General features: G+C 39.0%; 1 protein-coding gene across 1 annotated transcript in view; it reads left to right on the top strand.

The window, feature by feature from the left end:
• The window catches only part of rngtt (RNA guanylyltransferase and 5'-phosphatase), a 188,487-nt gene extending 167,634 nt beyond the window's left edge, over positions 1–20,853 (top strand). The window contains exons 14-16 of the mRNA XM_056481173.1: positions 6,730–6,796; positions 19,219–19,342; positions 19,712–20,853. Coding sequence (XP_056337148.1) covers positions 6,730–6,796; positions 19,219–19,342; positions 19,712–19,866 — 346 coding nt within the window. The 3' untranslated portion in view covers positions 19,867–20,853. The remainder of the gene's footprint in view (positions 1–6,729; positions 6,797–19,218; positions 19,343–19,711) is intronic.
• The last annotated feature ends 2,893 nt before the right edge of the window (positions 20,854–23,746 follow it).

Here is a 23,746-nt window from a genome sequence, read left to right as displayed (position 1 = left end):
ACACGGGGAGAACATGCAAACTCCACACAGAAACGCCAACTGGCCCAGCTGGGACTCGAACCAGTAGCTTTATTGCTGTGAGACGACCACTGTGCCACCATGTCACCCTCTATGACAAACATTACATATATTATACAATGTTCAAAAAAAGGTTTGCACAGATTGTTAAAATCCTTGAAAGGTTTGTGAATCTGCCAAAGAAAAACAAAGAAATTCAAGGCCCTGGAAAGTTATTGTAAATAAATAAGCATATATACTGTAGACACAGTCCTTGAGTTTATTTTGTGCCATGCTTTCAGGTGAAAAGAAGCATCTATATTATTCCCTGCAGTCTGCCAATGTGTTATTTCTCCAACACTTCACAGCCTCTGTATTATTCTAGCTTGCTTGATTTACATCTGGTACACACATCTACACTTTGTGTTTCCCATGTGAGATATACTGTGTGCGTGCGTGCGTGCGTGCGTGCGGCACATTGTCGTGATATTCTGTGGCCCAAATAATTTCTTTAATGAAAGAATCAATTGCTTTTGGTGTTAAGATGCATGAAAACTCATGATAAGGCAAGAAAACTTAAACCTCATTTTCATCTTAAACTCCATGCAAAAGTTCATATTAAATATATAATACTGTGTTTTTTATAGGATAACAGATCTCATATTGGCAAAATTATATGTAAAAAAAGGGTTTAACTCTTACGTTATGTTGGGGGCTGTTTTTGCCCCATTGACTTCCATTATAACCACATTTTTGATTGCAAAGCTTTGACAGCATATAATCATGCACTCTTAATCAGAGAAAGTGTTGATCAGATCATGAGTTAAACAGCTTTTTTTTTGGCTCACTTACTTTTTTAATCAGAGGTTACACGCACATATATACACTCACCGGCCACTTTATTAGGTACACTACTAGTACTGGGTTGCACCCCCTTTTGCCTTTAGAACTGCCCTTTGTGGATATTCCTTGGTGGCAGAGATTCAACAAGGTACTGGAGATATTCCTCAGAGATTTTGCTCCATATTGACATGATAGCATCACTCAGTTGCTGCAGATTTGTCGGCTGCACATCCATGATGCCAATCTCCCGTTCCACCACATCCCAAAGGTGCTCTATTAGATTGAGCTCTGGTGACTGTGGAGACCATTTGAGTACAGTGAACTCATTGACATGTTCAAGAAACCAGTCTGAGATGATTGGTGCTTTATGACATGGTGCGTTATCCTGCTGGAAGTAGCCATAAGAAGATGGAGACACTGTGCTCATAAAGGGATGGACATGGTCAGAACAATACTCAGGTAGGCTGTGGCGTTGATGCTCAATTGGTACTAATGGACCCAAAGTGTGCCAAGAAAATCTCCCCCACACCATTACACCACCACCACCAGCCTGAACGGCTGATACAAGGCAGGATGGATCCATGTTTTCATGTTGTTGAGGCCAAATTGTGAGCCGAGCATCCGAATGTGGCAGCAGAAATGGAGACTCATCAGACCAGGCAACGTTTCTCCAATCTTCTATTGTCCAGTTTTGGTGAGCCTGTGTGAATTGTAGCCTCAGTTTCCTGTTCTTAGCTGACAGGAGCGGCACCCGGTGTGGTCTTCTGCTGCTGTAGCCCATCCGCCTCAAGGTTGGACGTGTTGTGTGTTCAGAGATGCTCTTCTGCAGACCTCGGTTGTAACGAGTGCTTATTTGAGTTACTGTTGCCTTTCTATCAGCTGGAACCAGTCTGGCCATTCTCCTCTGGCATCAACAAGGCATTTGCGCCCACAGAACTGCCGCTCACTGGATATTTCCTCTTTTTCAGACCATTCTCTGTAAACCCTAGATATGGTTGTGCGTGAAAATCCCAGTAGATCAGCAGTTTCTGAAATACTCAGAGCAGCTCGTCTGGCACCAACAACCATGCCACGTTCAAAGTCTCTTAAATCCCCTTTCTTCCCCATTCTGATGCTCGCTTTGAACTGCAGCAGATCGTCTTGACCATGTCTACATGCCTAAATGCATTGAGCTGCTGTCATGTGATTGGCTGATTAGAAATTTGCGTTAATGAGCAGTTGGACAGGTGTACCTAATAAAGTGGCCGGTGAGTGTTTTCATTACACAGCTGTCTGGAATACTCAATTCTGGTTGGTCTGTTGCTAAATTCTAGGGTTATTCCCAGGTAACAACCGCCAAATAACACCGACTTATTCAAGTACTGTCAGTAAATACGTTCACATCAATACACTTGCATTCATATTTATCTTTTTATTCCATGTTTTATATCATTTTGTCATTTTATTTTTTTGTGGAAGCTCTTGTTTTTCTTTAACGCTTATGCAAATTAGCAATGACGCATCACAGTTGTGCCCAATGAGAGTGCAGAGACTGATCTGCCGACTGATACAGTTGGACGCCATGGGAACCATTTAATCAGTGTCAGTCTGAACGAGCACTACGGGTTTGATCCAGCGGTTTCATGATTACACTTGGCATGCAGACGTTCACTTCATCGAATCTGTTTACATCAGCGTTTCGTGGAAATAAGGCAAAAATCATGGAAATCTTTGGTGAAACTGTCATCATGGGTATAAAGACGTCCAGATTGACGTCTGCATGAATCTATGAGCAGTCAACAGATGGTTGAGCTCCATACTCTTAATTAATAATCAAAAGGGAGAAATGCACGTTTCAGCAGTTCACACATAGCTCTACCAATTATTGAAGGCTTAATAATGACAGAAGCGCATCTGCTGAAAGTCTGTCTCTATCACAGAGCAGGATATATATGGTTTCAGCATGGATATCGCAATGTGCGCATCCGCAATAGTTGCATCACAGGATCTGCAATGCTGTACTTCACAGTTCAGAAGTCGCCGCACAGTTTAACTTGAATGCAGTTTATCATTTGCATGTCTTTTTAAGGCCTGGGAGAGTTTAACACTAAATGAGATGTTCAACTCAAATCAATGTCAATCTTCAACGCTTGCCAGTGCTGGTAAAACGCGAAGGAATTAAAGTAACTCATTAGTTTTGACTAATGTAAGTGGATTGAACATCAAACAATTAAGCTGTCCCAAAAAAAAGCTTCAGCTTATTTCAAATAAGTACTGTAAACAAGCAGCAAATGTCATTTATTGAGTGCACTATCCTTCAGTCTAGTCCATAATTTGTCAGGGGTCACCACCTTGGATTGAACCGCCAATTACTCAGGCATATGTTTTATGTGGCAGATGCCTTTCTAGCGACACAAAGAATAACACGGCTTTCATTATTGGACAAAAAAATAAATGCCGTAGAGTCATCTGCATGTCAAAGAGGGGACGAGAATGCACAGTGGGCTGTCGAGTGGTTCCAAATATACAGCGCCATCAGCCTGACTGGCAGGGTGCTCTTTAGCCCTCAGTGTCAGGCCCGGGATCCGGTCTCCTCCCCGGTGATTTACTACTATTTTGGACGCTAACACGTTTTAGTGGGCGTGCAATGTGCGAACAGCTGGGACCATTATAGACCTCCGCTGATGAAGAGCTGAGGGTTGCAGCAAAACACGATCTGCTCTGGAGGAAACGCTGGACAAAGCGGGGAATTATTACTTATTACTGAATCTGAATGCATTTGCAGTCTGCAGTTATTCATTCAGCAGATTGAGACACCAGGATCACTTTATATTCAGATGCTTTCATGTTTAAGCTCAGGTTTATTCATAATAAGCACATGAGCACATGATAGTGGCTTCTTATCTCCCTATTATTAAGGTATGAACTGTTTGTAAGTAGTTATATAGCACGTATTATGCATGATCTTACCATCCAATACTTAAACCCAACTACTAGCTTAATGACTATTAATAAGCAGATGTTTATCAAGTCGTAGATATTAGATTAAAAACATGAAATAATGTGTGAACAATTGAAAAAATGCTTTTCTTGTTTACATTTTTAGTCTTGTTTCTAGTCTAAAGATCTAAAAAATTCTTAGATCAAGAAGCATTTCCTAGACAAGCTTGTTTTAAGAAATAATTAGTCAAAATTAAGTGATTTTTTTCTTAAAACAAATACAATCATCTGCCAAAGAGGTAAGCAAAACAAAACAATCTTGATTTTATATATATACAGTTGAAGTTAGAATTATTATCCCCTTGTTTATTTAACAGAGAGATGATTTTTTTCAGCACATTTCTAATCATAATAGTTTTAATACCTCATTTCTAATTTTCTCTTTGTCATGATGACAGTAAATAATATTAGACTAGATATTCTTCAAGACACTTCTATACAGCTTAAAGTGACATTTAAAGGCTTAACTGGGTTAATTAGGTTAATTAGGCAGGTTAGGGTATTTAGGCAACTTATTGTATAATGATGGTTTGTTCTGTAGACTATCTAGAAAAATGTAGCTTAAAGGGGCTAATAATATTGACCTTAAAATGGTGTTTAAAAAATTTAAAACTGCTTTTATTCTAGCCGAAATAAAACAAATAAGACTTTCTCCAGAAGAAAAAATATTATCAGACATACTGTGAAAATTTCCTGAATCTGTTGAACATCATTTGGGAAATATTTAAAAAAGAAAACAAAATACAAAGGGGGCTAATAATTCTGACTCCAACTGAATATGATTATTTAGCTTGTTTTAAGGGAAAAAAATTGTTTTTCATTCTTGTGTAACAACATGAAAAAATGTTTAAATAAAAAATAATGATAATAATAAATGTATACACTGCAATAATGCTTCACTTAGGGTTTTTGTCTTGTTTCTAATCTAAATATAGGTTAATTAAAGCTTATTTTAAGAAATAATATGTCAAAATTAGGTGAGTTTTCCTTAAAACAAGCACAATAATCTGCCAATGGCTATAATTAAATTAATCTTGTTTTTCGTTTTGACATTATTTGTCTTACGCCAAGACGTATTTGTCTTTTTGGCAAATTGTTGTGCTTGTTTTAAGGAAAAACTCACTTCATTTTGACATATTCATTCTTAAAACAATTAAGCTTGTCTGGAAAATGTTTCTTGATTTAAGAATTTTCAGATTTTTGGGTTAGAAATAAGACAAAAAAAGACAGGTTGCCAACTGTTTGATTGGGATCAACTGGTGGGTCAAGTCAAGTCGAGCTTTTTATTGTCATTCCACTACATGTGTGGACGTACAGAGGAACAAAATGTCATGTCTCGCAGGACAACGGTGCCACATAAATTAATCAAATACAAACACAACACTGGACCAAAGAGCTATTTTTAAAAAACCTAAGCGTAACTAACATATACTATAAGATACTTAACTACTTAAGACGGACTACACAAGTACTTTTACATGAGACTCCTGAAAATGACAGGACAAGAAATCTATCTATCTCAAATCAAATCTATCTCAAGTGATATGTATCTCACTTGTGAAATAAAAAACAGATATCACAAGAGGGCTAATAAATTTGCCTTTCAAGAGTTCACACTGAGCTGATGATTGATAATAGAGCTTGTTTGGCATGCTGTCCTGGGAGAGAGCCCTGAGCTTATAAGATCCTCGAGCCCTGGGCTCCCTCCCGTTGCAGGGCGAGAGGGGAGTTTGAGCTCAGTTAGATCTCGATGACTCCCCCCTCCTGCTTAGTGTAACTAAGTGTCAGATATGGATACTGAGAAGGTGTACTCGGAGCTTGGCTAAAATATTTTGGATTAATTGTTTAGGGTGCTTGCTTTTGAACTGTGGGAGGAAACCGGAGGACCCGGGGAAAACTCACGCGAACACGGGGAGAACGAGTAAAATTCCGCACAGAAATGTCGCCTGGTTTGGAAGGGAATTAAACCAGGGGCATTCTTGCTGTGAGGCAACAGCGCTAATCACTGGCCACCGTGTCGCCCGTTTGAAAGGAGGGAAAGTAGGGTTGGGTTTGGGGGGGGATGGGGGTAGGGTTCTACAAGACGAAGATATTGAGATGAGAAAAGTCTGGTTATTTATAGTGACTATTTTTCCCAGAAAACATATTTCTAATGGTGCTGTTGACTTGATATTTTCCCCGGATGTTGATACCAACCAAAGAAATCCATAAATGCAAAGAAAACAAAACTAATTAGTTTACTAATGAAGTTCTGTGTAATAAAATGAAATGACACAGGGAAAAATTATTGAACACATGAAGAAAGGAAGGTGTAGTTCAGCAGTGAAAGCCCAGACAGCAGCTGAAATCTCTCAGTAGTTCTTCATCAACCCTCTGCCCTTTTATCAGTGTAAATGAATATCAGCTGCTTCAGTCCAACATCTAGATTAGCAGGAGGATGAAAATGAAACCAGGGTGGACATTTCAGCAGGATAATGATCCAAAACACAGCCGAGGAGACTCTCAGATGCTTTCAGAGAAAAAAAATCAAGCTGTAGAATGGCCCAGCCAATCACCTGAGCCGAATCCAATAGAGAATACAGAATAAAGTTCAGATTTGACAGACGAGATCAAGATTTTGACATTTTTATGTTTGGCTTTTGACCAAAATCTGCTTCAATTCCACATCAACAGCTCCTTTAGAAATATTATTCGCTGGAAAATACATGACTACATGTTCAATACTTATAACCTCGCTGTATGTATGAAGCTCATCCTGACCATAAAAAAGTCCCACAGGCACTTATTATGAGGCTCAGATAATTATACTTCCTCCTGTGTTGCGCTGTCTGGAGGAGGAAGAGCAGCACAACGCTTCCCGTCCGCATGTGAAAAATCTGACTCCCCTGTTTATTTGTGTGTCTTCCTCAGGCTGATCCCGCAGACGGTGGGTCTCCTGTACGTGGGGAACTATGACATGCCCTTTGCGCAAATGAAGGTGAGAGAAACACTGGTTGATTCCTGCTGTCAGCGTTCCCTCCGCTAATACACATGCTGCTAAAGATAGCGGTGTCATCGTTAGACGCTCGCTTAATTAATTGAGTCCGACAGGTTGCGTCACAGTAGAGCGCTGTGCTGAAATGCAGCGAGTGCCCTCAGTGAAGGGTTACACACAATTCATTCATGTTTTCCCAACACATATTAATTAAGTCAGCGGAATATATTTCAGTGGATTGAAAATGCTGAATTGATTTGAAATCGAATCGACAATACACACCGCAAAAACAAGCTTTTCTTACTTAGATTTTTGGTCTTGTTTCTAGTCCAAATAGCTGAAAATTCTTAAATCAAGAAGCATTTTCAGGACAAAAACAGCATATTGTCTTGTTTAAAGAAATAAAATGTTCAAAGTAGGTGAGTTTTTCCTTAAAATAAGCAAATAATCTGCCAATATTTGTATAATAATTGTAATTGTAAAAGTAATTGGCAGATGATTGTGCTTGTTTTAAAGAAAAACTGACACACTGTATTATTTCTTTAAACAAGCTTGTCTAGAAAATGCTTCTTGATTTAAGAATTTGTAGGTATTTGGATTAGGAACAGGAAATATCTTTGCAAATTGACTTAATTTTGACATTATTTCTTAAAACAAGACCATATTTTTCTAAGAATATCTAGGATTTTTTACATATTTGGACTAGAAACTAGACATTGCAAGTAAGAAGCGGAAATTGTAAGTAAGAAAAAAGGAATTTGTGTCGGTACATCATGAAGGAATTCAGTTAAATCCTTAGTTTTTACACATTTATTTGGATTAAAAAATAAAACAATTACGCTGAACAATGCCAAAATGATTCTTACTTGTTTCTAGTCCAAATATCTAAAATTCTTAAATCCAGAAGCATTTTCTAGATTAAAAAAACAGTCTCGCTTTCAGAAATTACATGGCAAAATTAAGTTTGTTTTTTTATACCCCATTATTGTGCTTGTTTTAAGGAAAAATTCACTTATTATTTATGAAAAAAACGCTTCTTGGTTCAAGAATTTTAAGATATTTCCAATTTTAAGAAAAATCCAAGTAAGAAAAGCATTTTTGTGCAAATTATCTTAATTTTGACATATTAGTTCTTAAAACAAGATAGTATTGTTTGCTTTTCTAAGAATATCTAAGATTTTTAAAAAATATTTAGACCAGAAACAAGACATAATATCTAAGTACCAAACTAATTATGTGTTAAAGTAAAAAAAGAAAACAGCAAAATAATGCTGGGTCGTTCCACACTATCGATTTGTGTTGGTAAAACATGAAGGAATTCAGTTAACTCGTTACTTTTTACAAATTTAAGTTGATTGAACATGAAACAATTAAGTTGTCCAAAAAAACCCTCAAGAGTTGTGTTGTTTTAGCTCATTTTAAACTAGTTGTTAGAACAAGCAGCAAAAATCACACATATACTTTGATTTTCGTGATCAAATACAGGCGTTTCGTTAAGTTTTCTGCCAGTAAGCTTCAGTATATTTTGAGATGTGTGGACAGTAGTCATGCATGTGTGATCTTGATTTAATTCATGAAATGATTTTGTTTTCACACTGTACGAAATGCAGGCTCGCACACAATACATTCATGCTGTCCTAACTCAAATCAATGAAGTTAACGCAACACATTCAAGTGGATTGAACTTAAAGCAATTACGTTGTCACAAATAATCCCTCAAGAATTGTGTTGTTTCAGCTCATTTTAAATAAGTAGTTTGAACAAGCAGCAAAAAAAAAAACAACCCAGGCTCATTCTGAGAACGTAGTCCCGGGGACGTTTCAGGAGACCGCGAAATACATCCCGGGAGGTACGTATTTTTGCAGTTTTTGTTTTCACGAATCTGCGAGAGGCCGCTGTGCGCGCTTTTTCCCGCGCCATTCTCGTGTAAACCCGCTAGAGGCCGCTGTCGAACGGCCTTCCGCCTGTCTGCCTGGATAACATAATGATTAACCGTGCGACCGGCCAATCGGCTGACCCACCCTCCTCTGTCCCTAAACCCAACCAACGACGATTCACAAAAGCCGTCCAGAAAAAGAAAAGCCCTCGTCTGATTTTTACCACGTTTTCAGATTTTGACCACATTCTCACCCTGTGATGAACTTGTTCGCTTCATTTTTTGGATTTTGTTTTTGTTTTCTTACCTGATTTCTGGAACCGCTCTTCCCCGCACTCGAACCCGGTCATCGTCGTGGTCAGACCCTCTCTGCGCCTCGAGTCCGCCAGAGTACACGAAGAGCTAACCGGACACGCTGGTTGCAGCGGGAAAGCCCTCCACACGGAGGCGAGCGGCTGGCCGGCAAGCGCCGAAAGGAACGGCGTCACACCGCCCCGCAGCGTTCACTTAAAAAAATGAAATGCAGCCGTACGTACCCCCGGCTACGTATTTCGCGGTCTCCAGAAACTTCCACGGGACTACGTTCTCAGAATGAGCCTGGGTTGAAAAAAAATATTGTTTGAGCGCAGTTTAAATGCTTTTCTCATTTTAAGACATACTGACAATTGTTAAATGAAGAGGAATTGTTCTGTTTAGTAACTCCGCTTTAAAGACCTTTTCAAAATATTGAGAAATAAAAAGCAGACAGATAAAAAAACAACAACAAACAAGCTAGTTGGTCCCACTTTATATTAAGTGTCCTTAACTAATATGTACTTACACAGAAATTAATAATTAGTTACGATGTACTTATTGTGTAAATACATGTATTTAATGTGAACTTGTGCTTGATTAAATACCTGTATGTAATTACATCTGTAATTAACTTCTGTAACTACATTTGTAAATACACTGTTGACCATCCCTTACACCTTAACCCTCCCCTTAAACCTACCCATACCACCAAACCTGTCCATAACCCAACCTCTATCCCAACTCAAGAGCACCGCAAGTGTTCTCAAATACATTATGAACACAGTAAGTACATTGTGTTTATTTTTTGATGTAAGTACATAGTAGTTAAGGACACTGAATATAAAGTGGGACCAGCTAATTTAATGAAGTTTGACTAAATACACATTGTCAAAAATGTTCGGTTCCACACAGTGGATTTGTGTTGGGACGACATGAGGGATTCATTAGTTTGATACTTATTTAAGTGGATTGAACATAAAACAATTAAGTTGTCTCATAATAATTTCAAGAATTGTGTTTTAGATCATTTTAAATAAGCAGTTTAAACAAACTGTGTGTGTGTGCGTGTGCGTGAGAGTGAGTGAGTGAGTGAGTTGTGAATATATTGTAGGATTGCTTGCACACAGACGTGTACCTCTATTCTTAACTTACTAAATATGACAGTTGTCATTTATTCAGTCTACTGAAGAGACGCTCTCATCACAGATTTAATTTAGGCTTTTATTTACTATCTAAACAATCATTTGATGAAGACGGCGAACACTCAATTATTTCTTGCACAGTAACGGCAAACATGTCTGAGACATTAAATCCACTTCTCAGTGGGAAAGTCATCTTTTCCTGTCTTATATACTGTTTTTCATTGATGGAATATTTATTTTTGTGAGATGCCTGTAAAAGAGATTTAATGAACAGAATGGAGTTATCATGCGGCGTCCTTAAAGGGACAGTACGTCCAGAAAGGAAAATTCTGCCATCATTCAGTCATGTTCAAAACCAGTTTGAGTTTCCTTTTCACAAAACAAGATATGCTGAAGAATGCTGGATGTTTTGTTCAAGTTTGATGTCAATGGCTACGTTTTCCTAACATTCTTAAGAATATCTCATTTTGTGTTTAACAAAAGACAGAAATGTGTTTGAGAGTGAATAAATGATGAACTGTCTCTTTAACGTCCAGCTTAAAGTATGGTAAATAAGTATGAAACACGTCACCATTTTTCTCAGAAAACATTTCTAAAAGATGCTGTTGCAAAGAAAACAAATCTCATTAGTTTACAGATGAAGTTCTGTGTAAAAAAATGAAATGATGCATGGAGAAAGTACTGAACACATGAAGAAAGTGAAAACAGTAGTTCTCCAGCAATCCTCTGCTCTTCCTCAGTGAAAATGAATATCAGCTGCTTCAGTCCAACATCTACATTAGCAGGAGGATGAAGATGAAACCAGGGTGGACATTTCAGCAAGACAATGATCCCAAACACAGCCGAGGAGACTCTCAGATGCTTTCAGAGAAAGAAAATCAAGCTGTAGAATGGCCCAGCCAATCACCTGAGCCGAATCCAATAGAAAATACAGAATAAAGCTCAGATTTGATAGACGAGACTCACAGAAGCATCAAGATGTTGACACTCTGTTGAAGTCTGTGAGAAGCTCACACCTGAGCAATGCATGAGGCTTCATTCTCCATATGAGAGGCGTCTTTAAACTGCAGCACCAATACAGCCTGTTATATACAGTATTAAACACATTTCAGTAGTTCAGCTCTTTCTCCTTCTGTCATTTCATTCTTATCACACACAACTCATTTCTCAGATTGTTTTGTTTTATTTTTATGTTTGTATTGTTTGGGTTTTCACCAAAATCTGATTATATTTCATGTTAACAGCTCCTTGAGAAATATTATTCCCAGGAAAAAAAACATGACTATGTGTTCAATGCTTATTTTGCCCGCTGTATATAACGACTGTCATTCAGCAATCAGTATTTAAAGACAGAAAGGCAGTAATTGAAGAGCCGTGGTAAATAATGCATTTAACAGTAGCACTGTACAGTGAAGTGGTAGATATACATGATTTATTCATGCTGTGGTGCATGCTGGGAACAGTCTATAACCTCAGCACTAACACAACTAAACCATGTTCTGCTGCTAAATGTGTGTGTTTTGTTTTGTATAATACAAGCAGATATTGTACATATAGTTGAAGTCGAAACTTATTAATAATTAATAGAAATTCAAATATTTCCCAAATTGAGGAATTTTTCACAGTATTTCCTCTAATATTTTTTCTTCTGGAGAAAGTCTTATTTATTTTATTTTAGCTAGAATAAAAGCAGATTTTAATTGTTATAAACCCATTTTAAAGTCAATATTATTCGCCCCCTTAAGAGATTTTGTTTTTTGATTGGCTACAGACTACAATATTTTTGTCTATTGACTTGCCTAATTACCCTAACTTTACCCTAATTAACCAAGTTAATCCTGGATTTGGATTTGGGAAAAATTTGAATAATAATCAGTGAATTCATGCGGAAAGATTTGGAGAGTATATTAACTAAAAACTCGAACTTTTATTTACAATGCAAATCCATTAGATTAGATCCACTTGTTTGGTAAACAAACTCAGTCTGTCATGTAACACATTCATTCATTCATTTTTTTCGGCTTAGTCCCTTTATTAATCAGGGGTCATCACAGCAGAATGAACCACCAACATATCCAGAATATGTTTATGCAGCGGATGCCATTCCAGCTGCAACCCAACACTGGGAAACACCCATACACTCTTCCACATGCACATAAACTACGGCCAGTTTAGCTTATATAGCACATGTGTTTGGACTGTGGGAGAAACCAGAGCACCTGGAGGAGCACCTGTTAAGAGAGTTTTGTCCCTGAACAGTGAATTAAAGTTTTTGAAGTGGCAACAAAATCTTAGAAAGCAAAAACAAAAACAGTGGATGAACATTTAAAACCATGAAAGTGAAATACAGTTTATTACGAAGTGAAAGAGGCCTCTATTTCAACAATCTAGGCACAAAGTCTAAAGTGCCGTGTCTGAATCCACTTTTACTATATATAAGGACAGAATAATACGCTCTGTGCCTCGGCGCATGGTCTAACAGGGTTGTGCTTATTCTCTTATTGAGTTCTGGGTGTGTTTTGAGCATAACGTGAATTAAACCAATCAGAGTCTGGTCTCTCATTCCCTTTAGGAGTCAGTTGCATCGCCCATGAAACATTGGCTATTTACATGACGACTTTGTAAGTGGAAGACTCTAGAATACACAAGACGTTCATAGTTTTGAATGGTGAAAAGTTTAACGATCAATAAGGTGAATGAAGCCCCACCCTGCCTACTAAAACAAAATATTTTTGGTTTTGTAATCTGTATGAAACGAACGCGAGGTACAGTCCGTCCTGAAAATTACAGTTGCGCTGGTCTGAAAATAGCAGCACATCACGCCAAACCTGCCTTGAGGCTTATGGGCTCAGTGAGTTTATTAGAAGACGATTTTTTTGTTTTCAACCTTTATTTTTGAGCATTTTTAGTAAAGTTTTGTTTATTTCATTTGAGCAAATTCCATAACATGAGGGCTAATTGTATTGACTTCAACTGTACATGCCACAGAAATATCCATTGTATTTGAATGTGACTCAATATTGAAATTCGAGGGGGGACAGAATAGCGGACCCTCTGTTTCATCAGGGTCCAGCCTCTTGGGGATTTCTGGCCACATAATCACGCAAGAAAAAAAAAGTTCACAAAAGGCTCCTTTTTTATCTAAAATGTGCCTCAGAAATTCAAGAAAATAGCTGTGATACATAGAGACTTTTGTTCAGGAGTGCAGTCCAGGCTGATGTGGAGCTTTGAAAATCAGTGCATCTCAGTGAGACATCTGAATGAGTCAGAATGCAGGAGTTCAGCCAGACAGCGTCAATAATCACACTAAAGTCTTCATTTTTACCCTCAAGCATATCTTATCATGCAGCACTTCATTCCTTGTGGATTTTGAGGATTTTTTAACTAATGTCTCATTAGTGTCTTTGATAATAACACATTCTTTGGTCCCACTTTATAGTAAGTGTCCTTAACTACTATGTACTTACATCAAACACAATGTACTTACTGTGTTCATAATGTATTTGAGAACACTTGCGGTGCTCTTGAGTTGGGATAGAGGTAGGGTTATGGACAGGTTTGGTAGTATGGGTAGGTTTAAGGGGAGGGTTAAGGTGTAAGGGATGGTCAACAGTGTATTTACAAATGTAGTTACAGAAGTTAATTACAGATGTAATTACATACAGGTATTTAATCAAGCACAAGTTCACAGTAAATGCATGTATTTACACAATAAGTACATTGTAATGAATTATTAATTTCTGTGTAAGTACATATTAGTTAAGGACACTTAAGATAAAGTGCGACCCATTCTTTTACTTGAGGAAAAATACTTTTTTTTTCATGCAGAATGATTTTGAGAGTATATTAACTTAATCATAATCAGAAGATGTGTTTTCTAGAACATTTACAATATTTTTTCCCAAGTTAAACAACACTTTTGGGAGAAGTAAAGAATATTTCCATAAGGAATCTGTCATTGTAAATTTGTTTCGGGACTGGTAAAAGTGTTTTGCGTCTTATTAATTTTTTTCGTATTTCCTATTTAATTGTGTCTTATGATGGGTGAAAATGTTTTCCAAAATGTAAATTTGTCATGAGCTTCGTAAAAGCGTTTCACACTTTGTAAAGTTTTTCTGCACTTCCTGGCCACCGTAAATGTCCTTATATTCATGATAATACACTTCACAACTGATTGAAGTTCCTAGGTTGATACCAGTTCCTGGTATTATGATACGATTTCTAACATCCCTAATTACATCTCATTTCAGATTTTGGTAAATAGACATCAGTCATAGCGGGGAAACTCGGTTTTGTCCATTCCTAGTGTTTTCTTTGCACTTTTACAATGCAGTGATTATCTGCCAGTGTGTTCGGAGGTTCTGTTCTGCCCCCGACTATTACTTCCATTAAATTGATTTACTTTTTAATTGTCGGCTCCCCCATTATCATTACAAACTAAGAAGGTGTTTGGCAAGCTCTGGCCGTAATGGAGTGGATTTGGCTGCTGTCGGCTCCGTGTGGTGTTTGCAAATGGCTGCCAGGATCTGAAGAGGGTGACCGGGGTGTCATGACGCTCCTATCCAAAACTAACAGGAGTGTGATGTACCGCGCCAGACGAAAGCCCAACAACATCCCTGGATCTCTGCCACGCTCGTGCGGATGGAGTGTGTGTGGGGTGTGAAAAGCGTGTGCGCAATCTTTTGGCCTGCCGCCTCTATTATATCTGGCTGTATCGAGATCTGTTCAGTGGTAGGCCGTACACATGTAGATACGCTGCATGGTTGTGAACAGGCGCCCGTACCACCGAAGGTTAATTAATCCGTGGAATATTGTTGTCCTGAAATGTTCATCTTCCCCTCTGCGCTCGCAGATGCCCTTCGCTGTTGGATGGCGAGGGTATTTACTCATCCCATCATGCCAACAGGCCCAGAAGGGGGCGGCTTTACTGCCAGCTCACTTCCTCCCCCACACACACACCAACCTGCCATCGTTTAGCCAAGATCTAGTCTCTTCTTTTATCTTTCAAGATATTTCTTTCTCTCGCTTCCTTGGGCCAAGCACGCTCCTGTTTTCTTAAGGCCTTTGTGAAACTGTCATGTATTGAGGCATCTGCGTTGTGGCTGTAATTACACATTATGCATCGACAGTTACTTTACTGCCTACTAAAAAAGCAGGAGAGTGTTTCGCATGCAAGCTTTAAACACATTTAGCAGAGAGATTTGGTTAGGGAGTCACCGAAATGAAAATTCTGGATCAGCTTGGACGGATGCCGAAACTGAAAATGCTTGTCTATTATTTTATTCAATAGTATAAAGCGTTTTTATTGGTGCTGTGCAAAGATTAATTGTGATTATAGAAATTTTTGGCCACAGCCATATCACCCTGCAGCCCAAGAGCGGTTTCTCACTGAAGCTAAGCAGAGCTGAGCCTGGTCAGTAGCTGGATGGGAGACCACATGGGAAACCTAGGTTGCTGTTGGCAGTGGAGTTAGTGAGGCCAGCAGGGGGCGCTCAACCTGCAGTCTGTGTGAGTCCTAATGCCCCAGTATAGTGAAGGGGACTCTATACTGTCAGTAAGCACTGTCTTTCAGATGAGACGTTAAACAGAGGTCCTGACTCTCTGTGGTCATTAATAATCCCATGGCACTTCTGGTAAAGAGTAGAGGTGTTACCCCGGTGTCCTGGCCAAATTCCCTCCATCGGCCCTTACCTATCATGGCCTCCCAATCATCCTTATCTACCGAATTGGCCCTATCACTGTCTCTCCACTCCACCTATAACTGGTGTGTGGTGAAGCTCTGGCGCCGTTGTCCTGTGGCTGCCGTCGCATCATCCACGTGGAGCTGCACACTGGTGCTGGTGTGAAGAAAATCCACAGAGCAGAATATTAATCTATTTTGAAATTTGACCATGACATGTACAAGCTTGATGGTGCGCTCTACGCTGCTTTGGTCGGTGCAGTAAAAAGAAACACACCCTCACCAGCCATCGAAATCAATAGTTTCATAACAAATCGCTTCCCGCATTCGGTGTGAAAGCCGCTTTAGTCTGCCTAGTGATTACTGTTGGAAGAAGAGTGAAATCTCACACTTGGAAGTGCGGTGCAGCATAGACTTTTGTTTTCCAACACAGACTTTAGCCCATTTACTCTCTTTAGCCATTTTTTGCAGATAATTGTCAGCAGCCAAAAATTTGGTGCATCCCCAGATTTTGTATCGTATCTGTCCTGCTTTGTCCCAATTCTGATTCTCCCTGTTCCTTCCTATAGTGATGAACCAATAAACAAGTTTTAACATACACAACCCAATTTATGATGAAAAAATAAGCAAGCCGGGCAGCGCAGTGGGTAGCACTGTCGCCTCACAGCAGGAAGGTTGCTGGTTCAAGCCTTGGCTGGGTGAGTTGGCGTTTCTGTGTGGAGTTTGCATGTTCTCCCCATGTTGGCGTGGGTTTCCTCCGGGTGCTCCGGTTTCCCCCACAGTCCAAACACATGTGCTATAGGGGAATTGGGTGAGCTGAATTGGCTGTAGTGTATGTGTGTGAATGAGAGTGTATTGGTGTTTCCCATTGATGGGTTGCAGCTGGAAGGCCATTCACTGTGTAAAACATATGCTGGATAAGTTGGCGGTTCAGTCCGCTGTGGCGATGAATGAAACAAGCAAACATTTTCACTCCTGGCTCTCAATGCATTGTGATTGTGTCTGAAGCATCAGGGAGCACAAAGTATTCAAAAACAAACGTTTTGCAGGGATAATCATTCCAGCTACATTTTAGTCTTGTGAACTATGTGAATGAGTACTAAATATGAAACACATTTTACTAGATTACACACATGTATTGTACTAATACTAAACTTATTTTGTTCCAATTATTCACATTTACACAGAATCCTCAAGCGGTTCACAAACCTTCACTTGCCACTGTACATTACTGCTGTGTGGAAATGAATTCACACACATCTCTTGGCTGACAGCAGAATCCTTGATCAGCTCTTACTATATCACTGTTTTGCATCAACATACAATGCATCCGGAAAGTATTGATAGCGCTGAACTTTTTTTTTTTATTCCAAAATGGATTAAATTGATTGATTTCCTGAACATTCTACACACAATCCCCCATAATGACAATGTGAAACGAGAGTTTTTGAAATTGTTGCAAATTTATTAAAAATAAAAAAGCTGAGACATCACATGTACACCAGTATTGACAGCCTATGTTGAGGCCTTTGGCAATGATTACAGCCTTAAGTCTTCTTGAATATGATGCCACAAGCTTGGCACACTTGTCTTTGGGAATGTTTGCCCATTCCTCTTTGCAGTACCTCTCAAGCTCTATCAGGTTGGATGGGAATTGTTAGTGTACAGCCATTTTCAGATCTCTCCAGAGATGTTCAATAGGATTTAGGTCTGAGCTCTGGCTGGGCCACTCAAGGACATTCAGCGAGTTGTTGTGAAGCCACTCCATTGATATTTTAGCGGTGTGCTTTGAGTCATTGTGCTGCTGGAAGATGAACTGTCGCCCCAGTCTGAGGTCACGAGCACTCTGAAGCAGGTCTTCATTCAGGATGTCTCTGTACATCGCTGCATTCATCTTTCCCTCTATCCTGACTAGTCTTCCAGTTCCTGCTGCTGAAGAACATCCCCACAGCATGATTCTGCCGCCACCATGCTTCACTGTAGGGATGCTATTAGCCTGGTGATGAGCGCTGCCTGCTTTTCTCCAAACGTAACGCCTGGCGTTCACTCCAAAGAGTTCAGTTTGAGTCTCATCAGAGCAGAGAGTTTAGTTTCTGATGGTCTGAGAGTCCTTCAGACGCCTTTTGGCAAATTCCAGGCGGGGAGTGTCTTCAGTCTGGCCACTCTACCATACAGGCCTGATTGGTGGATTGCTGCACACATGGTTGTGCTTCTGTAAGGTTCTCCTCTCTCCACAGAAGAGCGCTGGAGCTCAGACAGAGTGACCATTCGGTTATTGATCATCTCCCTGATTAAAGCCCTTCTCCCCCGATCACTCAGCTTAGATAGCCGGCCAGTTCTAAACATCTTCCACTTACGGATGATGGAGGCCGCTGTGCTCATTGGAGCTTTCAGAGCAACAGAAATATTTCTGTAACCTTCCCCAGCCTTGTGCCTCGAGACAATCCTGTCTTGGAGGTCTACAGACAATTCCTTTGTCTTCATACTTGGTTTGTGCTTTGACATGCACTGTCAATCCTGGGACCTTATATAGACAGGTGTATGCCTTTTCAAATCACGTTCAATCAGCTGAATTGACCACATGTGAACTCCAATGAAGCTGCTGAAACATCTCAAGAATGATCAGTGGAAACAGAATGGACCTGAGCTCAATTTAGAGCTTCACGCCAAAGGCTGTCAATACTGGTGTACATGTGATGTCTCGGCTTTGTTATTTTTAATAAATTTGCAATAATTTCAAAAACTCTTTTTTCACATTGTCATTATGGGGGATTGTGTGTAGAATGTTGAGGAAATCAATCAATTTAATCCATTTTGGAATCAGGCTGTAACAAAAACATGTGGAAAAAGTGAAGCGCTATCAATACTTTCCAGATGCACTGTACATAGTAACAAATACACAACATAATGTATCAAAATACAGGGTTCCAAACAATTCCTTCATGTTGTCCCAACACAAATGAATTAAGTTAGCTTAATTGTTTACAAATTTAGGTGGATTGAAAATAAAACAATTAAGTTGTCCCCCAAAAAGCTCAAGAATTGTGTTGATTCAGCTCATTTTAAATGAGTAGTGTGAACAAACAGCAAAAATCATTGTTTGATTGCATGCCTGAATGTGTCCTCCTGCTCCTGAAGACCCTAAACAGTAAGTCGAGGTGTTTAATTAAAGTTAAAGCTAATCTCAGTGTTCTTCAGGAGCAGGGTTGAACATAACTCTTGAAAATCATTGGTTTTCAGCCAGTGTAATCTTGGTAAATTGAGAGTGTAATCAGCTCTGCTTGATTGATTCGTGTTTTCTTCATCTGTCCACTATTTGAGTGGCTTGTACATGTTTACAATAATGCATTTTGGTTTGAATGATGCCGCTGTGATTTCTCTCTTCGAATTCATGCCAGAGCATTGATTTGCCCATTATTCTTTCTCACTCCAGATAACAAAGGACCTGAAGCAGTACGATAATAAAATAATCGAGTGCACGTTCGACAACAACACCTGGGTGTTCATGCGGCAGAGAATTGACAAGAGCTTCCCCAACGCATACGACACAGCCATGGGTAAGATATATATGTGTTCGACTTAAGCCAGGGTCAGGCTTAGTGTACAAGTGTAGAACTGAGGAAATACCTGTTATTAGCAACACCAAGAGACATTATGAAGTTGGAAGTACTTAAGTAATAGCCGCCATGATTATATGGCAGTATAAATCTGTGGTGCTGTTTTTCCTCTCAGTAACTAAATAAATGAACAAAAACAGAATGATATGGACAAGCTTTTACATACAGTTGACCGATATCACATCAACAGGTTAGAGTGACATTTATGGGATAGTTTTATTATACAGTTTATTTGATCCTGTAGCAGGTTTGTCAAAAGCATCGACTTTACTGTGTGAGCTGACTATAATCACTGTGTGTGTGTGTCAGCCGTGTGTAACAGTATCCAGCATCCCGTCACCAAGGAGATCCTGCTGGAGTTTCTGGAGCGCTGCGCTCAGGTTCAGTCCCGCAAACACCCGGCCGACTCGGACCTCATGCCCCCACCGCCACCCAAGAGGAGCGCCAACAGCATCCCGCAGTAGCACCGACACGCAGGACTCGCACCCTTTCACCGTTTTTTATTCCCAAAATGTTCCGCAGCTCAACCCGAGAGACTTTTGGAGAACGTTTAGCTTTTTGGCTTCTGTGCTTGAAGACGTCTGGGGTGGATTTAAAAACACTGATGCACCTCGAAATGGGCTGTTCTTACTTAAAGTATTCGTCTTGTTTCTAGTCCAAACATCTGAAAACTCTTAAATCGAGAATTATTTGCAAAAAATGCCTAGTTTTCAGAAATAAGGAGTCAGAATTAAGTGAGTTTAACAAACAAAACACTCATCTGCCAATGGGGTAAGCTAAATAATTTAGTTTTCTTTGAAATAAGATTTACTTGCCACATTGGCCAATTATTTTACTTGTTTTATGGAAAACCTCACTTAATTTTGACGTTATTTCTAAAAACAATGCAATTAATTTGACTTGTCTAGAAAAATCCGTCTTGAATGAACATTTTTGGACTAGAAACAAGACAGAAACTCTGAATAAGAAAGCTGTTTTTGCGGCGTACGAGCTTGTTTCAACATTGAGTGCTGAGGCGCGTTCTTATTTAAAAGAATAAAAATGACTTGCATTGTTTTCTCCTTTATGTTTCGTATTTGTAGCAGTCGCTCTCCGCAATGTTTGTTCTGCTTTTTTTACTGAACAGAGCAGTGAGGTGTGTGTAGAGTATGTCGATTCAGATTCAAACCTTCTGAGTCCTATGAACTTCCGGCAGATCTGGAGCTCTTAACACTGATCAGTATCCCACAGGCTGATGTCTTACGATTGTGTTTGTTAGGTGAGAGTGTGTGTGTGGCTTTTTTGTATGTCTTTTATTTAAAAAGTGTCTCCCCAACCTTTTTTTTTCTTCTCTCTCTCAGGTTTTGTTTCTTAAAAATGCCAGGTGTGTTTAATTTTTTCCTGGATCTTTTGGCTCTTTATTGTTTTGGAGGAAAAAAACTATATTAAAGCAATAAATCCAATACGGTTGCCAGCTGTTCCAGTATCTACACACACATTCATATACAGTGGGGGGAATAAGCATTCAACACCTCAACACGTTGGACTGAAGCAGCTGATATTCATTTACACTGAGGAAGAGCTGAGGGTTGCTGAAGAACTACTGAGAGATTTCAGCTGCTGTCTGGGCGTTCCCTGCTCAACTACACCTTCCTTTCTTCATGTGTTCAATACTTTTTGACTGCGTCATTTCATTTTATTACACAGAACTTCATTTGTAAACTAATTAGATTTGTTTTCTTTGCATATATGGATTTCTCTGGCTGTTACCAACAACTGGTGAAAATTTTGAATGTGTTTTCTGAGAAAAATAGTGACGTGTTCAATGCTTATTTCTCCCGCTGTATGTGACCATAGACCACACTACAAGGAGTTTTTGTCTTGTTTCTAATCCAAATATCTACAAATTCTTAAATCAAGAAGAAAATAGGTCTTGTTTTCAGAAATAATAAGAGAAAATGAAGCGTTTATCCCAAAAACAAGTGAAATATTCTGCCAATTGGGTAAGCAAAATAATCTGGTTTTCGATTTTAGGCGCATTTCATACACAGCGGCTATTCAAAGAGCTTTACATAAACATGAATAAAAGAGACAAGTATAAATAAAATAGAAACAAACAGATGAAAACAGCGTAAAAACAGTTTTTCCCATATTCTAAAACCACGGTGTATCATATTTTCTCACTTTACTCTGGGACTTCCCCATTCTGGTGATCACCCCAACCTCTGTGCACTTTTTCGGTACCTATTAATCTATTGGACGTCTCCAAGATTATTTAGTTTACCCTATTGGCATATAAAGTCTTATCGGACTGGATGTCATCCATATTTTATTTCATGTGGGCAGCTAAATATGTTTTTAGAGAAGTAATACAATGTTGTAACACATTACTTTAAAAGATAACTTTCCCCAACACTACATCTCTAATATTTAGTTCCTTTTTTTAATTAAGTAATGCCAGATTGTAACAATATACTTTTAAACAGTTATTCTTATGCATTATAAAAGGTCATATTTTGGTTTTGGTTCAACAAGCTGATCTGCATGCAAGGTCAAAAATGATTTCTAAGTTGCTAAAGTTAACAGTACGATAATATCACTACAATATTACAGAATGAAAGATCTGCTGTAAATGCTGCTCTCTGAATGTAAACACCGCAATCAAACTATTACCGTCGTGTAGGATTTTTTTTTGTGACAGGATAGTCTATACCAGGGGTGTCCAAACTCGGTCCTGGAGGGCCGGTGTCCTGCAGATTTTAGCTCCAACTTGCCTCAACACACCTGCACGGATGTTTCTAGAAAGCCTAGTAAGTGCTTGATTAGCTAGCCCAGGTGTGTCTGATTGGGGTTGGAACTAAACTTTGCAGGACACCGGCCCTCCAGGACCGAGCTTGGACATGCCTAGTCTATACACACGCAGCTTTCTGACACTACCTACCGAATGCATCTAAGTTTCCAAGAAATGTGGAGGCTTTTTTCTCCCATTCGCTGTGTGGTATCAAACATTGCATTAAAACTACACTCTTCCAGCAGTTCCTCACATCCAATATCTCGTTTTCCACGAGGGGCATGAATGAAAGTGCCAAAATGCAGATAAAGTCCACCATTTAATAATTTGACAAATAATTTGATTACTGATGTCCATGTAAACAGAGGCACTGTCTTTCTCCCCTGCGTCTGTGTGTTGTTTTGCCCCTGTGAAAATCAGCCTGTGCCAAAACCGAAACTCCCCTTTATATGCAATTTTTTTTGCACCTTCCCTCTTTCCCTCCTCCGACATTCCCACCAAAACAGAGCTGGACACACCCACTTTCCTGACTTTTTCCAAACTAGAGGTGTGGAAACACCCTGCTGAAATGGGGGTTTCGTGGCCCTTTAAATCGAGAAGCATTTGCTAGAGGAGCAAAAAAATAATGTTGTTTTCAGAAACAAATAAATAGTAAGAAAGACAATAATCTGCCAATTAGGTACGCAAATAATCTTGTTTTTTGTTTTTAACATTAAGGTTACAGTTGAAGTCAGAATTATTAGCCCCCCTTTAGATTTTTCTTTTTTTTATATTTCCCAAATGATGTTGAACAGAGCAAGGAAATGTTCACAGTATGTCTGATAATATTTTTTCTTCTGGAGAAAGTCTTATTTGTTTTATTTCAGCTAGAATAAAAGCAGTTTTTAATTTTTTAAAGCCATTTTAAGGTCAATATTATTAGCCCCCTTAAGCTAATTTTTTTCGATAGTCTACAGAACAAACCATTGTTATACAGTAACTTGCCTAATTTCTCTAACCTGCCTAGTTAACCTACGTAATTAACCTAGTTAAGGCTTTAAATGTCACTTTAAGCTGTATAGAAGTGTCTTGAAGAATATCTAGTCTAATATTATTTACTATCATGACAAAGAGAAAATAAATCAGTTATTAAAGATGAGTTATTAAAACTATTATGATTAGAAATGTGTTAAAGAAATCTGCTCTCTGTTAAACAGAATTTGGGGAAACAATAAACAGGGGGGCGAATAATTCTGACTTGACAGATCATTTAAAGTCTTATCGAACAGGATTTCATCCATATTTTATTTCACGTTGGTGACTGAATGCATCATTTGAGCTCATTTGAGCAGAACGCTGTAATATGTCGATTGTTTTTGTCATTTGTAAGGTTGTGTGCAGATCTCAGCGCTTGTCACAGGTAATTGAAGTGTCAGAGCTGAAGATGATATGGTTGTTCATTACTCTGGCACGTCTCGTCTGCTGTTTCCAGTGGTGTGCAGAAGCAGCTCATTTCCACCTTCACGTCTTGCTCTCGTCGTTTCCTCAGAAGACGAATGCTGCGCGGAGCTCATCTGCATGCCCGAGCCATTAGA

The sequence above is a fragment of the Danio aesculapii genome, chromosome 20 (genome assembly GCF_903798145.1).
Source record: "Danio aesculapii chromosome 20, fDanAes4.1, whole genome shotgun sequence".
Taxonomy (NCBI): domain Eukaryota; kingdom Metazoa; phylum Chordata; class Actinopteri; order Cypriniformes; family Danionidae; genus Danio; species Danio aesculapii.
The sequence above is the reverse complement of the archived record's forward strand: the minus strand, read 5'-3'. Positions and strand labels throughout refer to the sequence as shown.